At 40.0% G+C, this 26,472-nt stretch overlaps 1 protein-coding gene across 4 annotated transcripts; it reads right to left on the minus strand.

Annotated features, from left to right (window-relative positions):
* Nucleotides 1-13: 13 nt before the first annotated feature.
* dzank1 (double zinc ribbon and ankyrin repeat domains 1) lies at nucleotides 14-26,257 on the minus strand. 4 transcript variants are annotated; one of them, XM_084686040.1, is made up of 21 exons: nucleotides 26,123-26,257; nucleotides 24,219-24,338; nucleotides 23,788-23,941; nucleotides 23,316-23,442; nucleotides 22,442-22,514; nucleotides 22,002-22,111; nucleotides 21,486-21,568; nucleotides 21,204-21,321; nucleotides 15,995-16,108; nucleotides 4,730-4,822; nucleotides 4,386-4,508; nucleotides 3,852-4,016; nucleotides 3,502-3,733; nucleotides 3,061-3,164; nucleotides 2,769-2,852; nucleotides 1,715-1,823; nucleotides 1,472-1,554; nucleotides 1,102-1,224; nucleotides 832-959; nucleotides 636-710; nucleotides 14-305 (listed from the first exon to the last, which is right to left on the minus strand). In XM_084686040.1, the coding sequence occupies exons 2-21, from the start codon at nucleotides 24,325-24,327 to the stop codon at nucleotides 137-139; spliced, it is 2,376 nt and encodes a 791-aa protein (XP_084542166.1). In that variant the 5' UTR covers nucleotides 24,328-24,338; nucleotides 26,123-26,257; the 3' UTR covers nucleotides 14-136. The 4 variants fall into 4 exon arrangements, with proteins under 4 accessions (XP_084542166.1, XP_084542167.1, XP_084542165.1 ...); XM_084686041.1 differs by lacking the exon at nucleotides 26,123-26,257 and adding an exon at nucleotides 24,768-24,878 and having other exon boundaries at nucleotides 1,102-1,185; XM_084686039.1 differs by lacking the exon at nucleotides 26,123-26,257 and adding an exon at nucleotides 24,768-24,878.
* Nucleotides 26,258-26,472: the final 215 nt, after the last annotated feature.

Raw genomic sequence — 26,472 nt, forward strand, 5'->3', positions numbered from 1 at the left:
ATTGCTGGAAAGATTGCTGGAAACTGGATTTAATAACAAGGCCACTAACAAATGTCTATTTGCATCATGGCACATGGGTCGGACTTTAACACAACATGACAAAGACAATGAAAAGCAACCATGAGCAGTGATCTCATTAGAACACGTCTAGTCCTAGGTTAGTTCTAGGTCTGACCAGCCTGTCCAGCATCCCCTGGCCCATCCTAGCAGCTAGGAGAGACACTACGGGGCTGCACTCGGTGATGACAGCAAGGTCGTATGCAGTCAGACCTCTGTTGTTCTTCTTCATGATGCTGGCGTTGCACCTAAACCCCAGATGAAGAGACGGCTGTTTTCAGTGTACTGATGTAGACATTATAGCAATAATACGATAGAGACATACGAGGAAGTGATGGATGACTCCTTCATGATAGTCAAGTTGTTACTGTTTATGCAAAAAGTCTAAAAACACCATGGCCTGTCTTTATCTGAGGTAGAAACATTAGAAAATTACCTATTCCAACCTTTGTCTTTTAGAAGGAATACATGCTACAATAGGCACACATGGTTTCACTATAAATTTCTCAAAATAAATTAACTTCAATTGAAGGGTGCCAATAATTCTGTAGTTGACTGTATGGTAAAGTACCTCTTACCCCAGTAGTGTCTCAGCACACAGCAACCCTTTGATCCCCATGGAAGCCGCTTCATGGAGAGCTGTATTGTTCGACCTATGAGAGAGAAGGAGATTTTCTCTTTATCCTGGTTGGTTTTTGTAGAGCCCTCTCGTTTGAGCTGAGGGCGCTCTAGAATGACTGTAAGAATGGATGGTCTCTGGACTGAAGCCCTTACGGTCCAGACTGCTGGTTGATGTCAGCACCCCTTTGCACCAGGACTGGGATGACGTCAGTGTGCCCATTCACCACAGCAACAACCAGGGCAGGACGCCCATCGGCCCCCTGGCACACTGGATCAGCCCCCTGGCATGACATTACCGTGTTAACAAGGCACCTGGCCACTTCTCAAATTTAGCAAATTTTATGTTGAGGAATGTTTGTTTGCGTAATAAAAATGGTGTCTTGAAAAGGTATCAAGATGGATGTTGAACCAGTGATACTTTACCTCGTCAAGCAGTTGTTGGACTACAGAGATCTGCCCTTTCCCTTCATGGCCCACTTCCTTTAGAAGCTGGCTGTCTTTGGTTGGCTGAGAAAAATAAATATCAACCATTTGCACAGGAATCACCTGAATTGGTAATGGAACCCCAGTTACGGACATGACATAAGAATTTGCAAGCTACCAAATATATTTGTACACAAATCCAGTAGAAAAAAGGAATTATGACTATATTTGTCTGTAATTTATTTGTTTCAATTATTAAACATCTGGACTAGCTCCAAGAGAGAAGCACTTGAATCTGCATTCACTCAGAAACAAGTCAGACACAAAGACATTTGTTTTGGAAGAGCCCTTGACAGACAGGTTCACATACCGGTGCCTGCTTTATGACATCTGAGGACAAGCTTTTTTTTTTTTTTTTTAATGTCTTTCCATTGGCTCCAGACCTGTCATTACCTACCATAAATATAACAATAAACACATGCATTTGGTTAAAAATAAACCTATGTAAATACCACAGTTGAGAAATGTTTGTCTAAATGTGTTAAATGTGTGCCCATATCCATTTGATTGTGTGCAGGATCACGGAGTGGCGTGTGAGAGTCACCATGCTTACCCAGACTGGTCTGAATGGAGGACAACACACTCCTGCCCTCTGTCACACTGCTGAGGTTCTGGCTTTCTGATAGGGCGATGCTCTTCTCAGGCTTGCCCCCCTGGCATAACTGACCCCATGGATTGTGAGAAGAGGATGGAAAGTGTGGACTCAAATGTGTGACGAGAACACAATTACATGTTCCATTCTAATCCTCTCCCTACATTATCTGTTAAATATTTATATTTTGAATTTACCTTATTATTACACTGTAGTATTTTCTTTCATTCACCATACATTCATTAGCAAGCTGCTGTAATTGAGATGTTATTGTTGCACTGTACAGCCATTGCCAAAGTATTGGCAGTGACCAATTTAGTCTTGTGCAAAGTTTGCTGGTTCAGTTTTTGTAGATTATTTTTGTAAGTTTCAATGTCATACTGGAGAAAAATCACAAACATTTCACGTTTAAATAGGCTGTGTATGGCAATCAATCTGCTCTTATAATCCAGTGATTGAGTGAATTTACCTGACTCTTCCTATGTGCTGATCATGTGATTTAGTGAAATTATGTTAGCTGATCATTTTATGCCAGGGCCCAAAAACTGTGAAATTTGTTTTTTGTGATGTTCTTTTTTTTGTCTGATGTAGCTTTATTTAAAATGCACGTGATCACTCTGCACAATAATTAAGTAACAATGACAATCAACGCCACAACAACTGAAGCAGAAAACTTGCAAACACAAAATGTATGTCACCTGCCAATACTTTTGGCCATGACTGTAATCAAGTCATTGAGATGTTATTGATGAATTGTAATATTTTTTTGTTGAACCGTGCATGATGGCCGAGATGTGGTTGCTTTACTATGTGGCCGGTAACTTGACTCTGATTACTGTAGAATGATGCACTTCTGATCCTTGATCTTCTACTGTACTTATCTTATCTGACTTATCTATATGCACTATTTGTACTTTACTTTGGATACAATCATATGCTAAATGAATGTTATATAACATGTTAGGACATCTAGTGTAAAAAAAGTATAAAAGAGTGGAGAAACATAACAACCAACCTTGTTTTTTTCATGTTCAGCTGAGACAAAGTTTATCCTCAGACTGACTTCATAATTGTCTTCCTCAATCACAGCTGAAACCATCTATAGGAAAGTTACCAAACTATTCAATTTCTTATACTGACAGTTCCTTCCCAAATGTTCCTAGTTCTACAACCAGGTGAGGTAATAATAATATTGCTTTACAACCTACTTGGGTACATAACCCTGCAGTCCCATTATTTGAGTATAAACACTGACATCTGAAAAAGACTCCTTCAGTAGTGGAGGCCTCATGGGGCCCTGATCTTACCCGGCCCATTCGAGGTTCCCCAACGAGAGCTCTGAACTCCGTGTTGTTCTGGGTGTAGCTTCGCAGATGTGCACACACATGGTCCAACTGTTTCCTCCAGTAGCCTGCGACCGAGAGAGACCAAGAGAGAAAGGGAAAAAGAGGTTCAGAGATTAGACTGGTAATCCTCAGACACAGCAAAGCACATCTACTCAGATTCATCCAAATCCCACCAAACCCAAGATGAGACTCTATCCCAAAAACCTTTTTTTTTTTACTCAAATTTATGATATCAATATTTAAAAAGCTTATCAACATCTGCCACTCATTAAGTTCACATGCAAGTAAAGACCAAAAGAGGCGTTAAGTTTTCTCTCTTTATCTCATTGTTTTCCTCTGATACTGCGAGAAGAGTAGAGAGCAGAGGAACCAGGGAACTTGTTTTTGCCCACGGCTCTGTACCTCTCCCTGGACTTATAGCAGTGAGCAGCGGCCTTCTGTCCCTCATCTGGTTCTGTCTGCTGAATTCTAGCGACGCCTGCTGGCCCTTCCTGTGGAGCTCCGTGCTGGACGGGTAGAAGAGGCCTGTCGTCTGGGTGTGCTGCTCCACGTGGCCTGGCGCCGGGCCCAATACGGGAGATCCAGGGGGAAGCACGGCCTGCCATGTGGTAGCGTCTGAGGGCTGGGTGGATGGCTGTAGACGTTGCATGACAGTGACGGAGAGAGTCGGAAGAGGGAGCAGAAGAGACCGTCTTTACAGTTGGAGACAAACACGTTCAGTGTGGATTTCCTCCGGCTCTACAGCCTCATACCTGTTCTTGCTCGACAGCGCCCCCGGTGGAATAGACCATGTTGGCACGGGATTCACCCCTGGAAGGTCCCTCCATAAACACCCCGCAAGAGCCACAGAAGCTGGCATAGGGGTGGCTGCTGGCCCCGCATCGGGAGCAAATCAGACAGCTGGCTGCATGGCCGGGCTGGGGAGAGATAAGTTCAAACAAAGAGTAGATATGGATAAAACATAAGGAGCGACGGAAACAAGTTATAGTATAAATAGTACCTGCCAGAGATGGATGTAGGTTGGTTGTATGGATGAATGAAAAGGATGGTGGGTTTGGAATTCATGGGCGTAGGAATAGATTTCAAATTATTTTTGACTGAGCATGCTATGGGAATTATTATAGTGTATGTAAGGTATGTCAAAAATAGAAGGAATGTTAGTGTGTGAGGTTGTCTGTTTAGTGTAGCCACTACCTAAACTTTCGTTGCAATTCCAGCTTTTTAAAACTCCAGATTGCTATTCATCAGTGGTGCAGTGTACATGATCGAAGCAAGACCTCTCTTACCTTGGCGCCGCACCAATCGCAGAAACGTGCGTCAGAGTGGTTGACCCGACTGCACTTACGACAAGACACCGTCTTGTTTTCTCCTGAAGGAAGAGGTGGAGCACTCTGACCACTCAGAACAGCCTAGTGAGGAAATACAAAGCATTCAAGCTAATTGTGATACATTCTTGTGTGTTTATTGGCTAAATGCATAAGAAACAAATACTGTGGGAAACAAGCAATATCCAGAAGAAAGTTTGACATAAAAGTAGTCAAATGAAAAAACGAAAACTACATTTTCAGCATACAGAATGAGGCCAACAGAGATGGAGTCTCTCTCCATCTTATATCTCCTATAATCTTACAGTAGCGGGCTGTGGTAGCCTGGTCTCACAGGTGACACAGAAGGAGATATGTGCTGGGTTTCCAGTTCCACAAGACTGACAAATCAGCTTGTCCTAAACCACAACAACAAGACTTTATCATGTGCATTATCACATATTGTACGACTCATATATCAATCTAGATAAGTGTGTTGTGAATGTGTGTGATAAGTGTGTTATGTGCTCAAGTGGCTGTTGTTCACTTTTTATACAGTTTTACACTAAATTGAACATGGATAGAATAACATTTGTAACTTTTTCAATAATATAGGACAAAAGGTCCTATGCCTATTTAGATACTCCACAATCCACACCATAATATTACAGTGATGGATAGATTCAATATTGAGAAAGGAAAAAACCCTGATGGCTCTCTCACTAACGGTGAAACATTTGTTTACACAGTACTGCCCTGCAAAAGCTAACTGCAGTAACTACGCAAACAGTGAAACTGAGAAAAATGGGCCTCATTCTCGAACGCAGTTAAGAAGAATTTAAGAAGGAATTTCTTCTGAATTGGATTTAGGAAAACATTTGGCATTCATGAAAGTTTTCTCATCAGGGATTTGTTCTGAACTTCAGAAGACTTTCCGAACTCGAAATACCAGTCGTAAATCGGCCAGGGCTGCGTTTCCCGAAAGCATCGTAAGCCAAATTGATCGTAGAGTCCATCGTACGATGAATCTTAGTTGTACGGGCCGTTTCCCGAAACCATCGTAGCTAAAGAGGCACTTGAAAATCGTCGTAGATTAACGAGAGCTCCAGACCAGTCGTAGATCGCTAAATGCATCGTAGCACAGAGACTCAGTGGAGACACACGTAGGCCGACCATGAAAACTACATTAAACTCATGCTGAAAGTTACTTCCGATGGAAATAAGATTATTTTGGTTCTCTTTTTACAACAGTTATGACGGAACTGGGATATTTGTTAATCCATACAAGTTTAAGCGCCGAAAACATCTGAATCCGGTTTATTGTCAAGTAAATTTAGGTTACACAAAATAATTTGATTCGGTGGGTTTGGCGCATGCAATGAAGGTATTTTTATTTATTTATCAGTCTTCAAAATACTATAAAATTGAAATATGCCTGTTGTAATATGCAATAGTAACTAGAAATGCTTTAACGTAACGCTTTTACGAGTACAATAACACAACAACAATTGAACATTGAAGATGTTTATTAGAATTATAGGGATAGTAGCACGCCAAGCCCGGTGGATGAAGAGGGTGGTGGCAGAGCCGAGCCTGATGTTGGGAGATGGTGGCGCTCAGGAAATGGAAAGACTCCACAGGGTTGACTGGGAAGTCACACAGGGTGAAGGGGCCAGGAGGGAGTGAAAACTACTACTAATACTAAAATCATAAAAGCCATTGAAGATAGCCTAAATCCTGCACCGCAGACTTGTCCCCTCTGGTTGTGGGGAATTGGATGTGGTCTGGGATGTGGAAAAGTAATGCAGTTGTGACAGCCTGCACAGATCTTGAAACTGGGGCCTTGGAGAGCCCATGTCCATCTCCAATAACCTCCAGAAAACTGCCAGCGGCATAGAACCTTAAAACTGCCAGTAGTTGGGTTGCAGGGGTCAGTGCAAAGGACCTCCTTGTTAAACCTCTGCATGTCTGCTTCTATGGATCAGGAGCATCATGATATCATGATGTCATCTGACATATCTTAATTGATCAACCATCGATTAGAGTTGATTATTCATGTCAGAAACACTGATTCCATGTTGAAGATATGGGGTATTCATTACTTATGTGTTTGTCATTTGTCACAATGTCATTTGTGGCCAATATTTGAGAATTATGAGATTGCAAACATGGTCTTGGAAAGCTGTTGGCCTATGCAAGATTGTAGACATAGTCAGCACTACAAAATAAGACAGTAAATATGTTGGATTGAGATGTTTGTATTTGTACATTGAATTATTTAGGCTGCTAGCTGGGACATGCCATGTGTGATACCATTTATATGCATGGTTTTTAACCTTGTAGTTCAATCAAGAAGTAAATATAGGACTCGTATATATATTTGCCTATGGAAAGTGTAGTACCAAGAAAAGTTAAAAACCAAGGCACAAGTAATTTGAGAAATAGTTGTTTTATGGGAGTTTGTTCTCCCTGCTGCTGCTCCTCACAAGGATCTAGGTGAAAAAACATGTAAGGATTGGACAGGCAACACTGAATATATGATACAATACACAATTCAGCCTTTACTTAATTTAAATAAATATTGTATGCTTAGGCTATAAGGTAACCTAAATTTGACACTACCTTTTTGATTGGGCAGAATACTAGGCAAAGAAATGGAGGGCCTTGTGAACTTAATTTCTTCAAACAAGAGCTTCCTCACCTCAATTTGGAGACAAGACCACTTAATTTCCAAGACCTCCTATTGGTATTTAGCATCCTGTGTCGCTGATTGCAGGGTTTCAACACCGGTGTAAAACTCAGATGCAGCATAGTTTGCACGTTCACCTTATTGTCTTTGCTTCATGTAGCATGATACAATGTACATTGATAAGTACTCAAATAAGGAGCCTACAATAAATGTAACGTTTTCTTTAGCGACAGAAAATATTTTTTTGTGTACCGTAATTCGTTAAATATTTTAGTTAACGTTTTAATTTTAAAGTCTTAAAGTTGCGTCAGAAGATTCACATTTCAGTACAATGGACAGCGTCTTGTTAAGTGCAACTTCAGAGACACGTACGATGGTTCTCCTTACGAGCATGTTCGGGAAACGCACGTAAGAAATAACGATGGATTGTTATTTTGATCGTAGAAAACCCTCGTAACAGCTACGATCCATCGTTATCGGGAAACGCAGCCCAGAGTTGTCTCAAATGCGATTCCTTAAAAAAACACAAGGGGAATCGCATTTAAGAAAACTCTCCTTGTTAGAAGTGCTAGTGAATTTGTGAGAAATCGTTGGCAATTGCGTTCACATCAACTCTACAGACTATGGCAAGCCGTTTTATAATTTGACCAATGTATTCTTGATATTCAAAATTTGAATTCTTGATATCCAAAATGCAAGTCTGGATATCAAAAACATGAATTCTTCATATCAACAATTCATTGGTTAAATGATAAAACAGCTTGCCATAACAGATATCCTCGATGCACCTCTGCACCGGTGCTTTTCGCTTGGACATAACTTGCGTTCCTGTTGCTTTCCTAATTGTGTTGATTCTGACGGCACAAGTCACTGCTGTTGCGTGCCATTATAAGGGGCTGTCGGGGCATGTATGTATGCCAATTCAGGAGCACGAGGACGCGCTTTCAACTTAAGAAAACTCTTGCCGGGGAGCACAGCTCAGAAAACTTCTGCTGCGTAGGAACACATTTTCAAGCATTCATGAATTTGGCGGATATCTTTTTCTTACGTTGTTTTTCCTAAGTTTTTTCTGACATGTCGCACTGCATGCTGGGTACCCAAGGGTGCTGATTTTCATTATCTAGCTGTGCTCTGACTGCGTGATATGAGTATTAGTTTTTGGTCAGCTTTGGGACAAAGGTTAAGAAATGGTTGACATTTCAAGGTGAAATTGCATGAAAATGGACATGGTATTTCAGAATGATGTCTGCCTGTTTAACTAAACAAGTAATCAAAATTATGACAGGCCAAAAGACTGCCTGGATTTAAACCTGTGACCTTGCGCTTTGCAGGATAACTTTTCAACCCATTGAGCTACCCGCAAGGCTGAAAAATTCTGGTCAGTTTCTGTCAAAAAAAAAAAAAAGCCGTATCTCCTGTAGCATGGCTTGTTCGATTCGGCCAAAGTTTAAACAGCTGTACTTCAATGACCTTTTGACATATCAAGGTGAAATTGTGCATGGTACTTCAGAACGATGTCATCCTGTTTAACTAAACATATATTCAAATTTAAGACAGACTCAGTGTGGCTGGATTCGAACCTACGACCTTATGCTTTGCAGGTGACCGTTCCAGTTCGTTGAGCTATTCTCAGTGTTGAATATTGGCATGTTCAGTTACTGTACAAAAAAGTAAGCTGTTGTTCCTGTGGTAAGCGTTGTTCAATTCAGCCAAGGTTGAAACTGCTCTAATTCAATCATATTGACATACCAAGGTGAAATTGTTTATGGTACTTCAGAGAGATGTCATCTTGAACCCTATTAGGTTTGAAAAACCATCAGTCAAAATTTGATTTATTGACACAAAGAAATTGAGGCAATGTGTACATTCACATAAATACACCTCTTTCACCCATTTTGTATTTGATTCAATTGTCAATTGAGCCATTCCCAGGCATGGAATACAAAAAGTTCAGTAACTGGATAATAAAAAAAGCGGTTTCTCCCATGGCGAGCATTGTCAGATTTGGTCAAAGTTCAAACATTTGTAATTCAGTCATATTTTGACATATCAAGGTGAAATTGTTTATGGTACTTCAGGGGCGTGTCACCTTAAAGCAATGGTTCCCAAACTTTTCTGGCTCACGGCACCCCTAAACATATCTCTCTCCATCCACGGCACCCCTATTTTTTACTTTTTACGCTCAACCTCCTTTGTGTCATATTTGTACTTTATGCCATTTGATTTAACCTTGTGATATGTTGAATAGGCTATAACTGCTTTTATTATAGGCATTACATTGAGAAAGTGGGGTTTCTCTCATTTTTGTTATATTTTCATATGAACCACTCTCTTTAATTCAACTCATTTAATAGAACTTTTGAATAAATAGTGAACAGAATATGAACAGACAACGTCTGTCCGTGTCACAATTATATCACTGTCACCCTGAATATCTCATCTCATCCATTTTTTTGCAGGCTGGTAATATGAGCAACTGCTAAAGTGTGTGGCTTTTTGGATTTAGCAAACAACTGGGCAACTAAAAAAAACAAGCCTTTTGTGCCTTCTCATACACGGGTCAATATCACCAAACGGTGCCTTTGGTGTCCTCATCAGAAACACTCACTCAGCATGAAAATGTAGCAGACTAATGAAATTCTGAGGTCTTATTATAAATGACCAAACATTTAAACACATACAAGTACAATGATTAGCCTCTTGAAATGTGTTTCCTTCATTTTATACAGTTTTTTTTCATTGGATGTACTTGATTTTGGCCCACGCACAGCTCTGCTAACTACAGTATGTGTAATGTGTGTTTAAATGAGACTAAATTCAAAAAAAAATTATATAGTTGTATTGTCCACAACAGGTTACTTGATAAAATTAGTCATTTTGATCATGTATATACTATTTTCATAATCATATTGAACATTTTCCGTGTGTCCCTGAAATTGCTGTCCACCCTGTCATTATGGGGTAAATGCCCCTTTAAGAAACCAACTAATGTACTCAGTGACATCACTACCATAATTTTGTCTTTCTTCAATCAAGGCTGAAACAGTGGCTTGTTGCAGAGTAAGTATTTACACTTATATTTCTTAATTTTCATCGTATTATGTGTGTAGTCGGATGTTATAAAGCTTAACATGTCTTCTCTGTCATAATGAAATATCAATTAATATAAAAACTTTTAAGAAATTCGAAATATATTTGTTAAACAGTAAACTGTTACCTTGCTAACTGAATCATGTTGCTAACTGAAGGTCCGCCATGTGCTCATTAAATGCTAACGTTAGCCAAAAATGTCCAGCCTGTCAGTGTCCACCCTGTCAGCAAGCCTTCCATGACAGGGTGGACATGGTTCGTGACAGGAAGGACTTGCAAATAGTTTATGCCACATGCTGATAAATGTGGGTAATAGCTGTTGTAAAATTAAGCAATAAGCCCCAAGAGGCCGTGGTTTACGCTGATTTTAGAACAGGTAAGGGGGTTTTCGGCACTCCGCTTCGCGTCGTTAATGTCCCCATAAAATAACATATTGATAACTAATTTGTTAAAATCCTTACAAATATTTTGTGTTTCAGGCAACGGCGTCAAGGGGAAAGCATTCGAAGGAGTTCAAAGACGAAACTGAGAAAACAGATCGAAATATTGGAGGCACAGCTCGCAAAAGAGAAAACCAAAACCGAGAAATATAAGAAGAGGTTCCATAGGACCAAGAAAGAAAGTGCGTCCAAATCACCACGTTCAAAAGTCAATTCTTTGTTGGGACGTCAAAAAGTGAATTCACCCATCAAAAGAGCTCTTCTTTTTCATACATCCCTGATTGAAGACATTAGAAATAAATATAAAAATGCTAAAACAAACAGGGAGAAGCAGTTGATAGCAAACGTACCCAGTGGAAACATTCTAAAGAAATACAAGCTCCAAAAGCATGCCCAGACTGCTTTTGGCTACTCTAAGAAGAGAGCAAAGTATTCTGTGGATCTTTCCTACAGTGGGAGGGGGTGCGTCAGTCAAAATGAGATCAAGAAGAACGTCACATCGTTTTTTCTTCGAGATGATGTTAGTCGAATGACAACTGGCCGCAAACAGATGGTCACACGGCTAAAGAAAAAGATGCAGGTGAGGTTGCTTACCGATACAAGGAAAAACTTGCATAGGAGGTTTCTCTCTGAGCACATTGGCCATGTGTCATAAACCTCCTTTTGCCGTCTCAGACCCTTTTGGGTGGTAACCCCCTCTTCCTCTGACCGTGACACGTCTCTGCAAAAAACATGAGAACTTGCAATTCATGGCCAATGCCTTGCAGAGCCAAGGGTTTCTGTCCTCAAGAAACATTGAGGAAATGTCTGAAGCAACCACGTGCGACCCGAAATCCAAGGTCTGTGCTTATGGTGAGTGCAGTGAATGCCTCTGAACTTGTCACCCAATGCTGAAAACTACTGGGGAAGAGAACATTTGTTTATCTCAGTGGATGACAGAGAAGATTACAAAGGATGAGAAGGTGTCAACAATTACAGTGAAAAGGGAGACGACAACAATGGAGCATGACCTTAACAAAGATTTCCAGGAGAGGCTTCTCCATTTTAGGCGCCATGTCTTCAACATTAAATGGCAGTTTAATGCCTACAGGGAGCTCAGGAGGAGCCTGAAGCACAATGAGTCCCTCTTGCATATAGATTTCAGCAAAAATTACACATGCAAGTACGGCGAAGAAATACAATCTGTGCATTTTGGAGGCTCACACCAGCAGGCCAGTGTGCACACTGGAGTGCTCTACACCGCTGGTGAACAAGCGCCGCATGCCTTCTGCTCCATATCACCCTCCAGAAGACACGATCCTTTGGCCATCTGGGCCCATCTTGATTCAGTTCTGAAGGTAGTGAGAGAATGACACCCTTAAGTCAGCAAGCTTCATTTTTTCAGCGACGGTCCTGCAGCGCAGTATCGACAGAAGGGAAATTTCTTCTACCTGTCAACGGAACCCTACATGTATGGCTTCAAAGAAATAACGTGGAATTTCACATCTGACACATCTGTAGAGCTGTTCTTCGTCCAAGAGAGGGATATTGAATCAAAGACTGAGGTAAAAGCTATAGGTCCCTGTCCCCCCTCTCCCATCCAGATTACAGACAAACTTTGTCAAATCTGATCCTTTCATGTCTTAAGGTTAAGTAAAGTGTATTAATGTTTGATACCCCCCCCCCCCCTCACTATAGGTACTTGCAATAGCTGCCGTAAAAGGCACTACGAGTATCCACCAAGCTATCAGTCTGATACCCGGCCAGATGAAATACAGAGACATTTCATGTCTGTGTAAAAGGGAGGAAGGTGTTTTAGACTGCCCCTGCTTTAACCTTCAAGAGGTCACTCTAGCGGATGTTCCTGTTTCATCTGATGAGTTCCCAGCATGTGGCAAGACAGATAACTCTAGGAGACCAGAAATTATTGAGGTAAAGCACATTGGAGAGTGGTGCATCGTTAATTACGACAAAGAAGCATACCCAGGTGTCATCATGGATGCAGAAGGGCACAGTGTGAAAGTTAAGTGTATGCACCGCAATGGCATTAACAAGTTCCATTGGCCAAGTCTCCGGGAGGATATCTGTTGGTACCATGACTGGCAGATACTTTGCCTAATACCAGAACCACAGGCTCTGAACAAGCACTCAGTACAGATTGAAGCGTCTGACTGGAAGTATGTGGAACAGCAACTGCAGAATTGAGCCATGTCTCTGCAGAAAGTGATCTCTCTGTAACATGCCATTTTCAATGTTTTAATGTTTAACCGTTCTCCACTTTTTTCTTTTTGTTGAATATTTGACTTTCACTGTGAAAAATGATGTACAGAGTTAAACACTAGAAAGCCACATTATTGGCTCAAATTAAGGAATCTTTATTCAGTGGCCGCATGCAGGTAGAGTGGATCAAAACCAATCTGTCCAACTGTTTTTTTTACATCACGTATTGCATTTATGAGGCCAATTTAATGGTATTTCACAACATGTCCACCCTGTCATGCCCAAGGTCCACTCTGTCATGTCATTGTCCACCCGGTCATTTTCATGTTTTATGAAAATAAACAAATTATTTTCACAAGTTAGCAAAGCCTTTTGTGTGATTCCTTTATAAACAAATGAGGGCCAATTAGTATTGTTTGAAAGTCTGACCAGATATCTTTGTTATTAGATTTTATTTAGAAAATAAAATGAAACTCTTGCAGATTTTGTAGAGAAACAAATGGTTTGCCATAATTTTATTATTAACCAAATACTTTTTTTACCAAATACATGTGAATATTTCTGTGCGTAGGTACTTTTCAAATTTTGGCCGTACGCCATCTTCTGGTATGAAAGCTGCCCAATCCTTTATACATGAGGCCCCTGGAGACCAAGCACCCGGCACACCAGAACAAAGACATTGAATATTTTAAAAGACTTAAAACACAGAATACCACACAGAGCGAACGTATGCTTTCTACCGTGCGTGTGGGTCAATATCACCATAAGGTGCCTTTGAGACTTTCACATTTCCCCCCCAAAATTTAGATTTTTCATTGAACTTCATATTTATTTCATTAAATAGATGTTATGCTGTTAGAAATGCATGATGGTCAAGCTCCAACACTTTTTATAAATTAACTGCAAACAGACAATGTACATGCAAATGGCAAAATATGTCCACCCCGTTATGGACAAATTCAAAGTAGAGTAAATACATTGTAATTACATAGTGATTATAAAATGCTCTCTCGATCTCACGGTCCCCGTATTTCTTCGAATAAACGCTGCAGCGTTTAACTTTCATTTTTGGTCCGGCTTTTCCTCGAGGAAGGCGTTTTTTCGAAGAAATGACCTCAGGAGCGCATTTATAGTTTATCTGCATATTAATTTATGGGAGGAGGCAAGGCGGGGTCAGTGGCTCGTTCACGTGCGGTCAAAAAAAAACCATGGCAGAAATTAAGAAGAAATGGTCCGATATAAAACTTCAAATGAAGTAACGAGTGGTAGCGCATTGTAACAGCATGGCAGCTATAGGGTTGCGTGACATGCATTTCCTGAGTGATTTTGTTGTTCGTTTGACAGCCTCAAGTTTAACAGAAGTTATTAAGTGGTGGCGGTATTATAAACAGAAGGCTACATAGCATTTCCCGTTTTGGGTTTTGGCATTTTGTTGTGATTATCCACATTAATGATCAAACTTTTATTTTAATGTTTTTTGAATAGTCAACGTCATAAACGTAGGAAACTTTATTTTGTAATGTTTGGTGAGTCTCTGCACTTTTCAGTTAGAATTCGCCATGTTACAGAGCCAGACAAGACTGCGTACGGTCCGCAGGTTCTCACGTCTGCTCAAAAGTTTCCGTGAAGGCCCGCGCATTCTCACGTCAAGTAAATCTTTATACATCACAAAGTGTGCGTGAAAACCAGCGTACGCAAGCTTTTTGTGCGTACGCAACGTTTATACATGAGGCCCCAGGTGCCTTGCCAATTTGCTAGGCACCATGGCTGCATTAGCCAACGTCTCCCTGCAGACCAGACATACTGGGGTGGGGCACGTTACCTACTGGAGGTACGAGTCGTTATCATGCCTCACTTTTCTCTTTGCTGAATTCGATTCCGATGTCTGTTCTTGTGGAGGTGGATGCATTCTCTTTAAAAACGTACCCATTGCCCCTACCTGCGCTTCTCCATCTGCTGTCAATACGGAATAAAGAACGAAGTCAACCCAAAGAACTGTTGTTGACGTTAAGCCCTGAATCGACTGTGAACTGTAGCCGATTGATGTTTGTGCCGCAAATAGCCAAAATAGCCTAATGGAATATCAATAAAATGAATATAGAATTATTATTATTATTTTATTTTTTTTAGTCATTAAGTCTTGGGCCATTCCGCGGCACCCCTGAGCATGCGTCCCGGCACCCCAGGGTGCCGTGGCATCCACTTTGAAAACCCCTGCCTTAAAGCCTATTAGGTTTGAAAACCCATCATTCAAAATGTCATTTGATTTAGTGACACAAACATATTGAGGAAATGTGGACATTTACATAAATACACCCCTTTCAGCCATTTTGTATTTCATTCAATTGCTATAAGTAACGTTTTTAAATATGTCAATGATACATATATGTACAAAATGTCAAGTTAATTAGACCATTGGTTCAAGAGAAGAGGAATTTTGAAGGTTTTCCCAAATTATCATTGTACAGGGAAATCCATCAGGCGAACCTCATGGGTCCTTGAGGCTTTTATGTTTGCCATGGGAAATAAGGCATGCACACCAAGTTTCAGAAGAATTTGAGCAATGGGGTGGAAATGCTATCACTTTGAAAATCGGACTTTTGGGCGTTTCCTGTGGTGCCCCCTATGGTCTGATGTGGCCCGTAGTTGGTGTGGGGGTACCCACTCAGTTTAGTATCACTGTGCCAAATTAGAAAATTTGTTACCAATACCATGTTGAGTTATTGTGGCGCAAGGAGAAGAGGAATAATAATAATGATAATAAAACTAACGAAAACAATAGGTTTCCTCCTTATGGAGGAACCCTAATTATAACTCATTTTTGAAAAAAGTTACAGTGGTTAGCCTTTGCACAGCAGAGTGACTCCAAAAGGTTTTCAGAAAGGTTCACAAAATTCTGAGTATGTTGTGTGGCATGTTGCTGTGTATGTGTGGCATGTTGTGGCAGTGGGGGTCAGATGGCTGAGTGGTTAGGGAATTGGGCTATTAATCAGAAAGTTGCCGGTTCGATTCCCAGCTGATAAAAATGACGTTTGGGCAAGGTACTTAACCCTACTTGTCTCGGGGGGAATGTCCCTGTACATTGCTCTGGATAAGAGGGTCAACTAAATGTAAATGTAATGTTGCTGTAATGTTTGTAAGAGTGTGTTTTTGCTAGCTTCCTTTGTCCTTACCTGCAGTCGTAGGCTGGCTTGAGGCTGCAGTTGTGGGCCAATAGGGGCTTCACATACCACACACAACACAGTGTTCATGGGCACTATGGTTTTACAGTGAAGGCACAAACCCAACTAAAAAAAAATATGAATCAGAATCAGCTTTATTTGCCAAGTAAGTTTGCACAAACAAGGAATTTACTATGGCAGGAAGGTGCATATGGTAAACACATAAGAATTATAAATATAAAATGTTGAAAATGTAAACAGTATCTAAATAATTTCTAACCAATACTAGGGATGGGGATTGTACATTTTTATCGATATCGATACCATTTTTGACACTGCTTAACAATCCGAGTCTTTATCGATACCACTATCAAAACTTTTCTGGGGTGAGCTTGAGCTAACCACCATCTGAATGAATGAATTTGGCAAATGTTAAATATAGCAGCACCCACACAACCCATGCCACACTTTATATAAACAAGATTACTGAACAACATTTATAAGAATAACTGAAGTAAAACGGATGTCAAATAGAACAAGGGGAACGTGTTGCTTTCAGGAGGAGACTGGATAAAAGGAGCCCATATTGGCACAATGGATCCTGGCTCTGGCTAAATCTACAATTGTCCACTACAGATGTACTATCCACAACCTGGATGAGTAGTATAATGACTGTGATTGGTTGTTTGACAAAAAGTGACATTGACAAACTGTCATTGTTCAAGACTTTGTGAAAAGTTCAACAAGTTTCAACAAAAGGCACCTGATATAGCTAAATGACCAGCTAACCAAACCAAACCTTCTTATTCCATCCCTATTTTGTTCTGTCTCTGTTATTGTTTAACAAGATGCTAAAGCAGCCCACAGTGCCATGCTCCCGGTGACTATGTTTTGAATGATCAGTGGGGCGGGGGAGGCTAGTCTTTACTCACACACTGACTGTGCTCGTAAAAAAAAAACTGTTTCGCGCACGCATCTAATTTTAGGCATATGCGAGTGAAATAGATACACTGTAGAGCCCTGGCTCTTATTATTGAGGCTTATTATTGTCAACGATGGATACTTGCTACAAAGTTGGAGTGCGCTGACTGTGCTCACCATGCATACCTTGGGTGGAGGAGGAGGATTGTCCTGCAACGGCAGCTGGAGTTGGCACTGTTGCTTCTCGAAGACTAATGCGTTTTACGTTAACTGATGCACAACATTGAGGTGCTTATTCATTGCAGTAGTATTCCCCCCCCCCTCCCCCCAACAAGAAATGATCTTCAAACATATTTTACACGTCGCTTCTATGGAACGCCGAGTTAGTCCAAATTAAATAAATAAGTAAATAAATAGATAAATACATACATAAATAAATATGGCTATGAAATAATAATAAAGAAATAAAGAAATGGCAATAAATATATAAATATTGTATTATATAATTATATAGCTGAATCCATTTATTGACATCAATAAATAATAAATACATTTATTTCAAAATGACGTTTTTGTAAAGACAACATTTATTTATTTCATGGGACTTTCATGGGCATTTCCTAATGCCACATTTATTTATTTTTTCGACTTTAACACACCACATTTATTCCCACATATATTTCCACACCACATTTATTTCCACATCACATTTATTTCTGTGTTATATTTATTTCTGATCTCACATGCAAACGAGAGGGGTATGGTTATCTTCAGACCAACGCAGCACAAGATTGAAGGCAGATCTATGGGGTCACCTAGATTCGGTAGATGATGGAAGCTGTCATAGATTGTATTTTATATTGTAAATTGGCAACTTATGTTTTATTTTATTGTATATTCTATTTAAATTGTATTCCACTTAGTATTGCTAGTTCATGTATCCTTAGTATAGTTATACCACATTTAAATTGAAGATTCCTATATGTTTATTGTATGCACCTCCCTGCCAAAGCAAATTCCTTGTCTGTGCAAACCTTCATGGCGAATAAATCCCTTTCTGATTCAGATTCTGAAGACATTAGTCGTGTCAGAGATTGCATGCTGGCCTTATAGATCAAATTGATCAGCATGGCTTGTCAGGATGTATTATTTTGGCACACATTGTAGATTTTGTAGAGGTACTTGGGCGGATAAGTGCTCTACACAGAACATAGATATTGAAGTTTTAAATACCACCTAGGAAGACGTTGTGGTGGCAGTGATTGTTAGCTTTGCAGACGAGTTACACGTCACACGAGCTAAAGCAATGTTTACAAAAGTAACTTCAGTCGCAGTTATCAAAGACCAAGTTCCCAGACTACTAGGTTACTAGGTCACTGCCATCACTCCCATTGGGAACCAAAGCTAAAAAGGCAGAGACGACACAGACATTGTGGGCAAAGCTTGTCTACATTGTATGCTTTTCGGCAGTGCGATGCCACTGTCACCCCCATACAGGTAGCTCTACAGCTAGGAGCTGGACACCCGCGGTGTTATCGCCCTGGTTTCCAGACTACCTGGTTTCCGTAAGCATGCGAGCTGTGCGTTCACCTAACAGCAGCAGCTGCCGTTGGCCTCTATCACCAGATTTGTCACAAATTCACACAACATTCAACATTATTGGCGAATTTGAAGTTGCATCTCATATTTGCTCTTGTAGCCTAAGAAAATAAAACTGTTGCAAGCTGGCATAAAGTGGGTTTCGATCGACGAGAGCAAAACACATGATTGTTGGTCCGTTGTAGCTATTCAGGCTCATGGATGAAAGGAGCTTGTAGTCGCACATTTATTGACATTATGCAACATTTAGTATGGCCTGGGTTTATCAAAAACAGCTGGTTATCGTGGGCCTATTTGGGGTTGGTTTGAGGCAATAGCCAAATGTCCCACGATACCACAGCCCCTTATGAAACTACATCTTACAAATGAGCCTACTTAAATCGTCACTGTGAACCCAGACAATAGGTTACGATCAAAATACGCTAAACCCTAAAGAAAGATTCTTGTTGTGGCTTTCGACACATGCCGTCTTGCACACAAACACGGTGCTCGATAAGTCTCAAACCATTTAAGACTTAGCACTTATCCGCCCAAGCAAAGCCATAATCATAATACATATTGGGGGGACACATCCCCCCCCCCCCCCCAATATTCAAATCTGGTAAAAATGTCCCTGCCAATACATTTATATAAAAATATAAATGCGCTACGCTACGACAGGCAACCACGCACGCTGTCTGAAATTATCATTAAAAAAATTGTTTGTCCCCCCCCAATGTTGACTCCATGGCTACGGCCTTGTCAAGTCAAGTCAATTTTATTGATCCCACTAGGGGAAATTTGCTTGTAGACAGGTATTAAAACACATTCCATCCATAATAAATACTACATAAACAGCATACCTGACACCACACAAGACAACACACAATACATTACAATACAGTACAAGGATCACTTGATATTGAAAACCCAGAATAGATTCCGTCCATAAAAAACTTCATTCCATTCATTTATGCACATTTAGCCTCCCAATAGCAAAACAAACAAAAGCGTCCCCAAATCTTTTTGTTCTGTGTGTGGGAGCTCTATACCTTCTTCCTGAAGGCAAGAGCTCAAACTCCCCCTTCAGGGGATGCCTCTACAAAATCTACAATGTGAGCCAAAATAATACATCCTGACAAGCCATGCTGATCAATTTAATCTATAAGGCCAGCATGCGATCTCTGACACGACTAATGTCTTCCATCATCTACCGAATCTAGGTGTCCCTATATCTGCCTTCGATCTTGTGTGCAGCTGCGTTGGTCTGAAGATAACCACGCCCCTCTCGTTGCATGTTAGATCGGAAATAAATACAGCACAGAAATAAATGTGGTGTGGAAATATATGTGGAAATAAATGTGGTGTGTAAAAGTCTAAAAAATAAATAAATGTGGCATTAGGAAATAAAAGTCCCATGAAATAAATAAATGTTGTCTTTACAAAAACATCAATTTGAAATAAATAAATGTATTTATTTATTGATGTCGGTAAATGGATTCAGCTATATAAGTATACAATGCAATATTTATATATTTATTGCCATCTTTTTTAATTTCAGAATTTATTTCATAGCCATATTTATTTATGTATGTGTTTATCTATTTATTTACCTATTTATTTATTTAATTTTGACTAACTCTGCGTTGCATACGCTTTGTCCTTAACTTTGGCTTTAATAAAATGCAGCCAAGCCTTGGACCGCTTACTACGTTCAGTCATCGTAGCTAGCAACACAATTAGAAATAAAGCGAAGTAGGGCGTGAGCCAATTAAATTCTTCTTCTTTTAGTTTAAAGGAGTTTGACAGACCATTCAGTTGAATTTAGTAATTTTATTAGACAATCGATGTATGTTTGTGTCCCAGTGATTTGATTTAAATGACATGACTTTACATTATATTAGCCTACCTAGTCTCGATAGCGGTATCGATAAGCTCTGAACTTATTGATCTTCGGGTTTTGAGAAATTTGGAATCATGTCCTTAGAGAACCGGGTATCGATCCCCATCCATAACCAATACTATATAATGTATTTTTTTTAAATATAAAATAAGATATAAAGAAGAAGAGTGCAATGTGATTGGTGCATTGTGCAATGTGCAATAAAGTGACAGATGGACTTTATGACAGTGTTAGTGACAGTTGGGAGCGGGCCAGCCCAAGGCATAAGTGAACTAAGCGGCTGCTTAAGGCCCCCGTGGCTACCAGAGGGCCCCCAAGAGCACATGAAAGTACAGTTTAATGTAATTTATTTTTATTTTTTATAAAAAGCGACTCAGAGGGGCCCCCAAATCAATTCTGCTTAAGGCCCCATACAGGCTTGGGCCGGCCCTGTTTGGGAGTTCTGGGCCTTGTTGATTAGGCCAGCTGCAGATGAAAGAAACTGTTCCTGTGGCGTGAGGTTTTGGAACAGTGTGTGTCCAGGGTGAACAACACATTATTAGTTCAGTCAAGACACTAGCATAGAATTCACCATTTATAGGCATGGAAATAGGTTTGACTTTGGCGGAGTGGATGTATCTAGGGATAGCACTCCTTGCCTCTAAGCGTTAGCGAGCAACATACCATTTGACAGTGGCCAGCCTGGGCTCCTTTGCTACAGTAAGGTAACCCATTTGAACTAAATTAAGTTTGGCGCCAAACTATGGAAATTGATAACGTTTGGAAATGTGTATTCATAAACAGTGTAAATGATAATAGTACACAAGTTGAGCAGTGTACCTGTCCACCCTCTGTGGGTGACAGCCTCTTCCCCGGCACCAGTGGTACAGCAGTACCACACTGCAAACAGAAGCGGGCAAACGGGTCTGACGCACGAAGGCTTAAGCACTTGGTGCACCTGCACAGACAGGAGACCGGAGAGATCAATGATGGTCCGTCTTCAAGACATTTCATTCCTTTTCCAAAATTATCTCTATATCTCAAGTCCTAACTAAACAAATTGACCATATGACACCTAACCTGACCATGATTCAAATCAATCTCTTTTTTTAGAATGCGTACCTCAAGAAATCTGTCTCTCTTTGAATCCTGGATATTTGCGTGTTGGTCAGGTTATTGAAGATGCTTTCTTCCAGGCTTGCGTTCTATAAAGAATGATCAATGATTAATCTAAATAAACTGGCCATCCATTTAAAATAACAGAAATAGTGGGATTGTTTTTAAAATCATTCTGGTCTCTACAAAAACTGGATATTTTTTGGTTCCCAAAATCAAGAAGATAACGGCATCTCATGTAGACCTACTCTCCTCTGGATCTATCAGGGTGGGGTCTTGGTGTTCAAAGACAAACGTTAGCTGTTTGTCAGTCTTATGGCTGAATCACTGCACTAGCTGTCATTTAACCAGTGAGGACCCCTACTAACACTTGCACCAGCATCGCTGTTTGCTCCTCTGCTGTCTCTAACCTAATTTTCCTCTACACTCCTTACCTCTATTACCCTTTGATTTAACAGTGGCCAGACTGGCGGGGATAGGAATTCAAGAATTTATTGTACAACAGGGTAAAATAAGGCATACCAATGTGTGAGATGACATAGGCTCAGGCTCAGATGTGAGGCCCAGATGACTGTTGAGGAAGCGAGGAGCTTTAGGGGCTCTTTTACCGTTACCTTCCTTCATCCTCGGTCCTAAAAACAAAATAAAAAAACACTGTTAGTATAGACTGACAGTAACAGTCAAATGACATTTCGAAACTGTCAACAGGACATTTTGGGTTTTGTGACTTTTGTGGTTTAAGTGGCAAATTTGTCCAAATTCTAATTCAAAGTCCAATATGTAGTCTGAGTTACTTCATACAGTGATTTTTTTGTACATCCTGTATGGCTCTTAATTTATTTAGATCCTATTGTACACACTTTATTGTTACATGGTACTTTCATCTTTTCAATGCATTGGATTCTGTTTCTGAGTTAGTTGTATTACAGTTATGATATGACGCCATAATGTCATCCACACACCCTGTGGCCTCAGTGAAGACTCTCCTGAAGCATGTTCCGCCCTCGTAGTCCAAGCGATGCTGCCATTAGTTTCCTTTGAGAACCCACAAATTGGACAAGTAACAAAAGCATAGACTCCACTTTCTTGGTTTGAATGTTTCATCTCAAACGATATCTAGAAGAGGTATAATTATGATTATGCAAGGGCGTGTCCCCACAATATTGAGAAAATACCAATCTGTCCCCCCCAATATACAGCAGAAAATATGTAAAATATATGTTCTCCTTTTGTAAACCCTGTCAATGGATCGGTCTCTTGCTATGTCTTATTTATTTTCAATTTAGTTTAGTTAGTAGTTTGTTATGAAAAACATAAGTTTGAATCCCCCCTCCTAATTGTACACTTGTGTGATATCGTTTGAATCCACCTTGCGTCGTTCTGCGTTATCATGATTACCTAACACTTTTTCATCAATCAGTTAAGAGCAAAGAAAGTAACGTTAGTTAACTTGTTAGAGAGGAGGTAGAGTAATGGAGGATTTGAGATTTCCTAAAAAGCGGAGAAAACTGGACCAGCAGCCAAGCATATACGTTTTTTTCCAGACAGTAAGTAACGTGATACCGAGCTAAATGTGTAAGCAAAAGGGCAGTCACTGTCTCTGAGAAATTACACTCTTGCTTTATATGTAAATTGAAATGGTAAATGTAGTCCTCGAAACTATGTTCTAAAGGTGCAAATTTTCATATATAAATATAGAACTGTAGGCAATGCACTTAACAACCAAAAACAATTATGGGGAAGGGTATTCATTTGGACCCCTCCAATGTCTTAAACGTTACGCCCTTGTGATTATGATAGATTAAAAGAGAAACTTTCAACAGAAGTGTAGAATACCTGTTTGATCCCTAGTTCATGGTCCTTCAAGACATGTTCCTCTTTGTCGTCCGTGGATAATGCATCGCTTGGAGGCACATATTCCACCAGGAAGAGCTTGGTAACAACAACACTCTCCCTGCCATCTCTAAAGACAATTGACCATCAGATCATTTCAGTTCTGAAAATTGTCCCTCGTGCACAGTATACTTCGGATTGAGGGTCAAACCCATTTACAGAAACTGGGGTTACTGGGCAGCTGGTGGGGCAGTGAGTGAGTGAATGAAGACAGGGGTGGAGAGAGAAAAACATCCCAAGAAAGACAGACACAGATAGAAAAACAGATAGGAAAAGAGAAAAAGAGCAGGGGACACTAAGTAGGCCTACATAATCTGCCATGTTTTGTTATACATTTTAGACAACTTTTAGACAACTTCAGTTATTACTTATACATTATGGAATATTTGCAATAATCTTTCTGAAGCATTCCCACCTGGTGACAGCCACTGCTTTGACAGTCACTTTGCCGTCAGGTAAGCATATTGGTTTACTGTACTTTAGAGTGCTGCTCTCCCCAAACCCAGGTCTCTTCCTAACCTCAGGTTTACTTCCATCCAGAGTGTAGTAGATGGTGACATCCAGTGTGTCTGGACCAAAATGAATGATTTTATTTTAAAGGACACACTGATGGGGCACACTGATCAACATTGCTGTTAATGTAGCTTACTTTAATTATCCATGGCAAGTTAACCCTATACACAATATTTAACGCTATAGACAATATGGCTTGTTTCAATACTTAATATTCTATAACTTCTATACAATTTATACCTGAAACGTTTGAAAGTTAAAAACTACAAGTGTGTTTTATTTATACATTTTTAAGAAGAAGAAACATTTTTAAAAGCATGAGAAATTTCTAACCTGATTTGATCTCAACAACAGTTGTGGTATCGATCTCGTGCTTCGCTTTCCCAGGTTGAGGATTGCGAATGGGTATGATGTGAGGCACCACGATGGAACCAGCAGTCATGTTTCTGGATGCTGGACAAGAAATTTAAACGTCTAAAATGATGACATTTAAGTGATTGGCTTAGTGGCTTATGCCCCAAATAGGCCCACACAATGCTCACCTGGGCAATATTTAGGGTTTGTTTGATATTTGCATTTTTATGTTTAAAAAGAAACGGCACCCATGGAAATAAGACTACAAATACTACAAATACCAATTTGAATTGTTAATGCATTAGATTACGGATTACTTTTCCCCTATTAACATTTATAAAAAGAAAAAAAAATTACAAGCAGTAGCTATAACCATAACAAAAACAATTAACCTAGACCTGTTGGCTACATCTGGTAGGTTAAGCATTTGGTGAGGGCAAGTATTTAATTGAACAATTCGTAGGATATTCATCATAATTTAGGTAATAAACATTATTATTATTAAACAGTTTCGATGTAAGCTCTCACCTTGTTGCCACGTCTATGAAAAGAGAATGTTTAAGGTCATTAGTTGTAGCCTACTGATATTGGCAATGTATCTAGCGACGCTGCACTGTGCATTCACCAACACCATTGGTCTTCATCAAACGCCTTAGCAACGCTACCAACCAATAGCAATATTCTCAACAAAATGAAATCATTGTCCTTATATCTTGTTTATTTATTGTTTTAAAACGTAAATAATTGAGTGAATATATAGTTGTATTTTACTTACTGGAATGGGTTTATCGGGAACGTGTATCTTTTTCTAATTTACTTTATCAACTTTACACAGTGGATCCGTGAATGACTATTCTATATGTTTTTAGTTAAATAAAAGACTACGGATATAATCCAGTTTTAAATAATTATAAAGCGTACCTTTGTCGAGAATGCTATTGTATTTTTTATCAGGCAAAGTCGGGACTGCCAAACACTCATATGAGACCACGCTACCAGAGCCTGTTTAAGGAGAGCCTTGCCACTCCCTATTAAGCCCCTTTGTACCGAATTTGGCTGCTGTTCCACCAGAGTTCCACTGGGGGTGATCGCGAGCAAGTGCATGTTGAATGGCAGTCTATGGAGCTAAATGGCGAAATTTGTTTCTTTCGCCTGATTGTCGTTGAGAAATCTCCGATTTGATTGTAGTTTTTGCATGTTCAACATGGATTATAGGTCGAAAGTTGAATGAACGAGTACTTATGTCCTTTTGATTTCTTAAAGGGTGAGTCGTTGTTGTCCATAAGACGCTAGCATTCTGCTAATTAATGCTGATTGGTTAGTGAAGGACATACAATATATGACTGATACGACCAGAACTCCCGCTTGATGGCATCCGAAGCGGAATCCGAATGTCAGAGCATTAGCAACATTAGCAACAACATTATGCCAAAACTCTTTCTAGCATGTGTATTGACAGGGAGAGCCCAACCTGTCAGCTGTGTTGTCGATGCCCTTTTTTTTGCCTCCCATTTCGAATACAGGATTCAAATTACTAGACAAAAATCCTGAGAAAAGTGGATTTTGAGGGGTACTGTCAGGCCAAATAGTGTCTTTTTTTTTTTTTTTTGTTATCTTTATTAAATCTTCACGATACAAACAGTAAAGACAAGCAAACAGAGTCATTAATACACAAAAACATAAGTCAAGAGGGGAGCCAGGGGGAGTTTTAAGTATATACATTAAAAATAGAGCATAACTGAATGGTTTTAGCAGCTTTCTTATTTTCTGAATCATAGATGATTTTGATGTACTGTTCTGTTTCCCTACCAAAAGCAATACAAGAAGGTTTAAAGTTACTAAATTTAGGCCAAATAGTGTCCTAGGGCCTAATAATGTCATACCTGACGTCACAATGCGTTCCGAAGCAAGGACGCGTCCGTCGCTATGCCGACCTTAAATTCCGAGATATCCGGTGCGTTCGACTTCATGCAGCGCCTGCGTTGTCTGCAGCCGCCTGCAGCCCGGCTGACTTGAAGCAGCCAATTACGTTCTCAGATTCAAGGCAGCCGACTGTCGGCGCCGCCGGCATTGTATGAACGCGCCTATCTACGCGCGCAAGCAGGAAACTGTCATTGCTAGGTAGGAAGTTTTGTATTTAGGCTTATTTAAACCAGTTTATTTTACTCTACTATTTAAAGTTTTCACTCGTTCGACATTCCCGAGACAGCAAAGCGCAGGTAGAAAAGTAAGT

Source organism: Hypomesus nipponensis, chromosome 21, assembly GCF_054491055.1.
Source record: "Hypomesus nipponensis isolate SF chromosome 21, ASM5449105v1, whole genome shotgun sequence".
NCBI classification, from domain to species: domain Eukaryota; kingdom Metazoa; phylum Chordata; class Actinopteri; order Osmeriformes; family Osmeridae; genus Hypomesus; species Hypomesus nipponensis.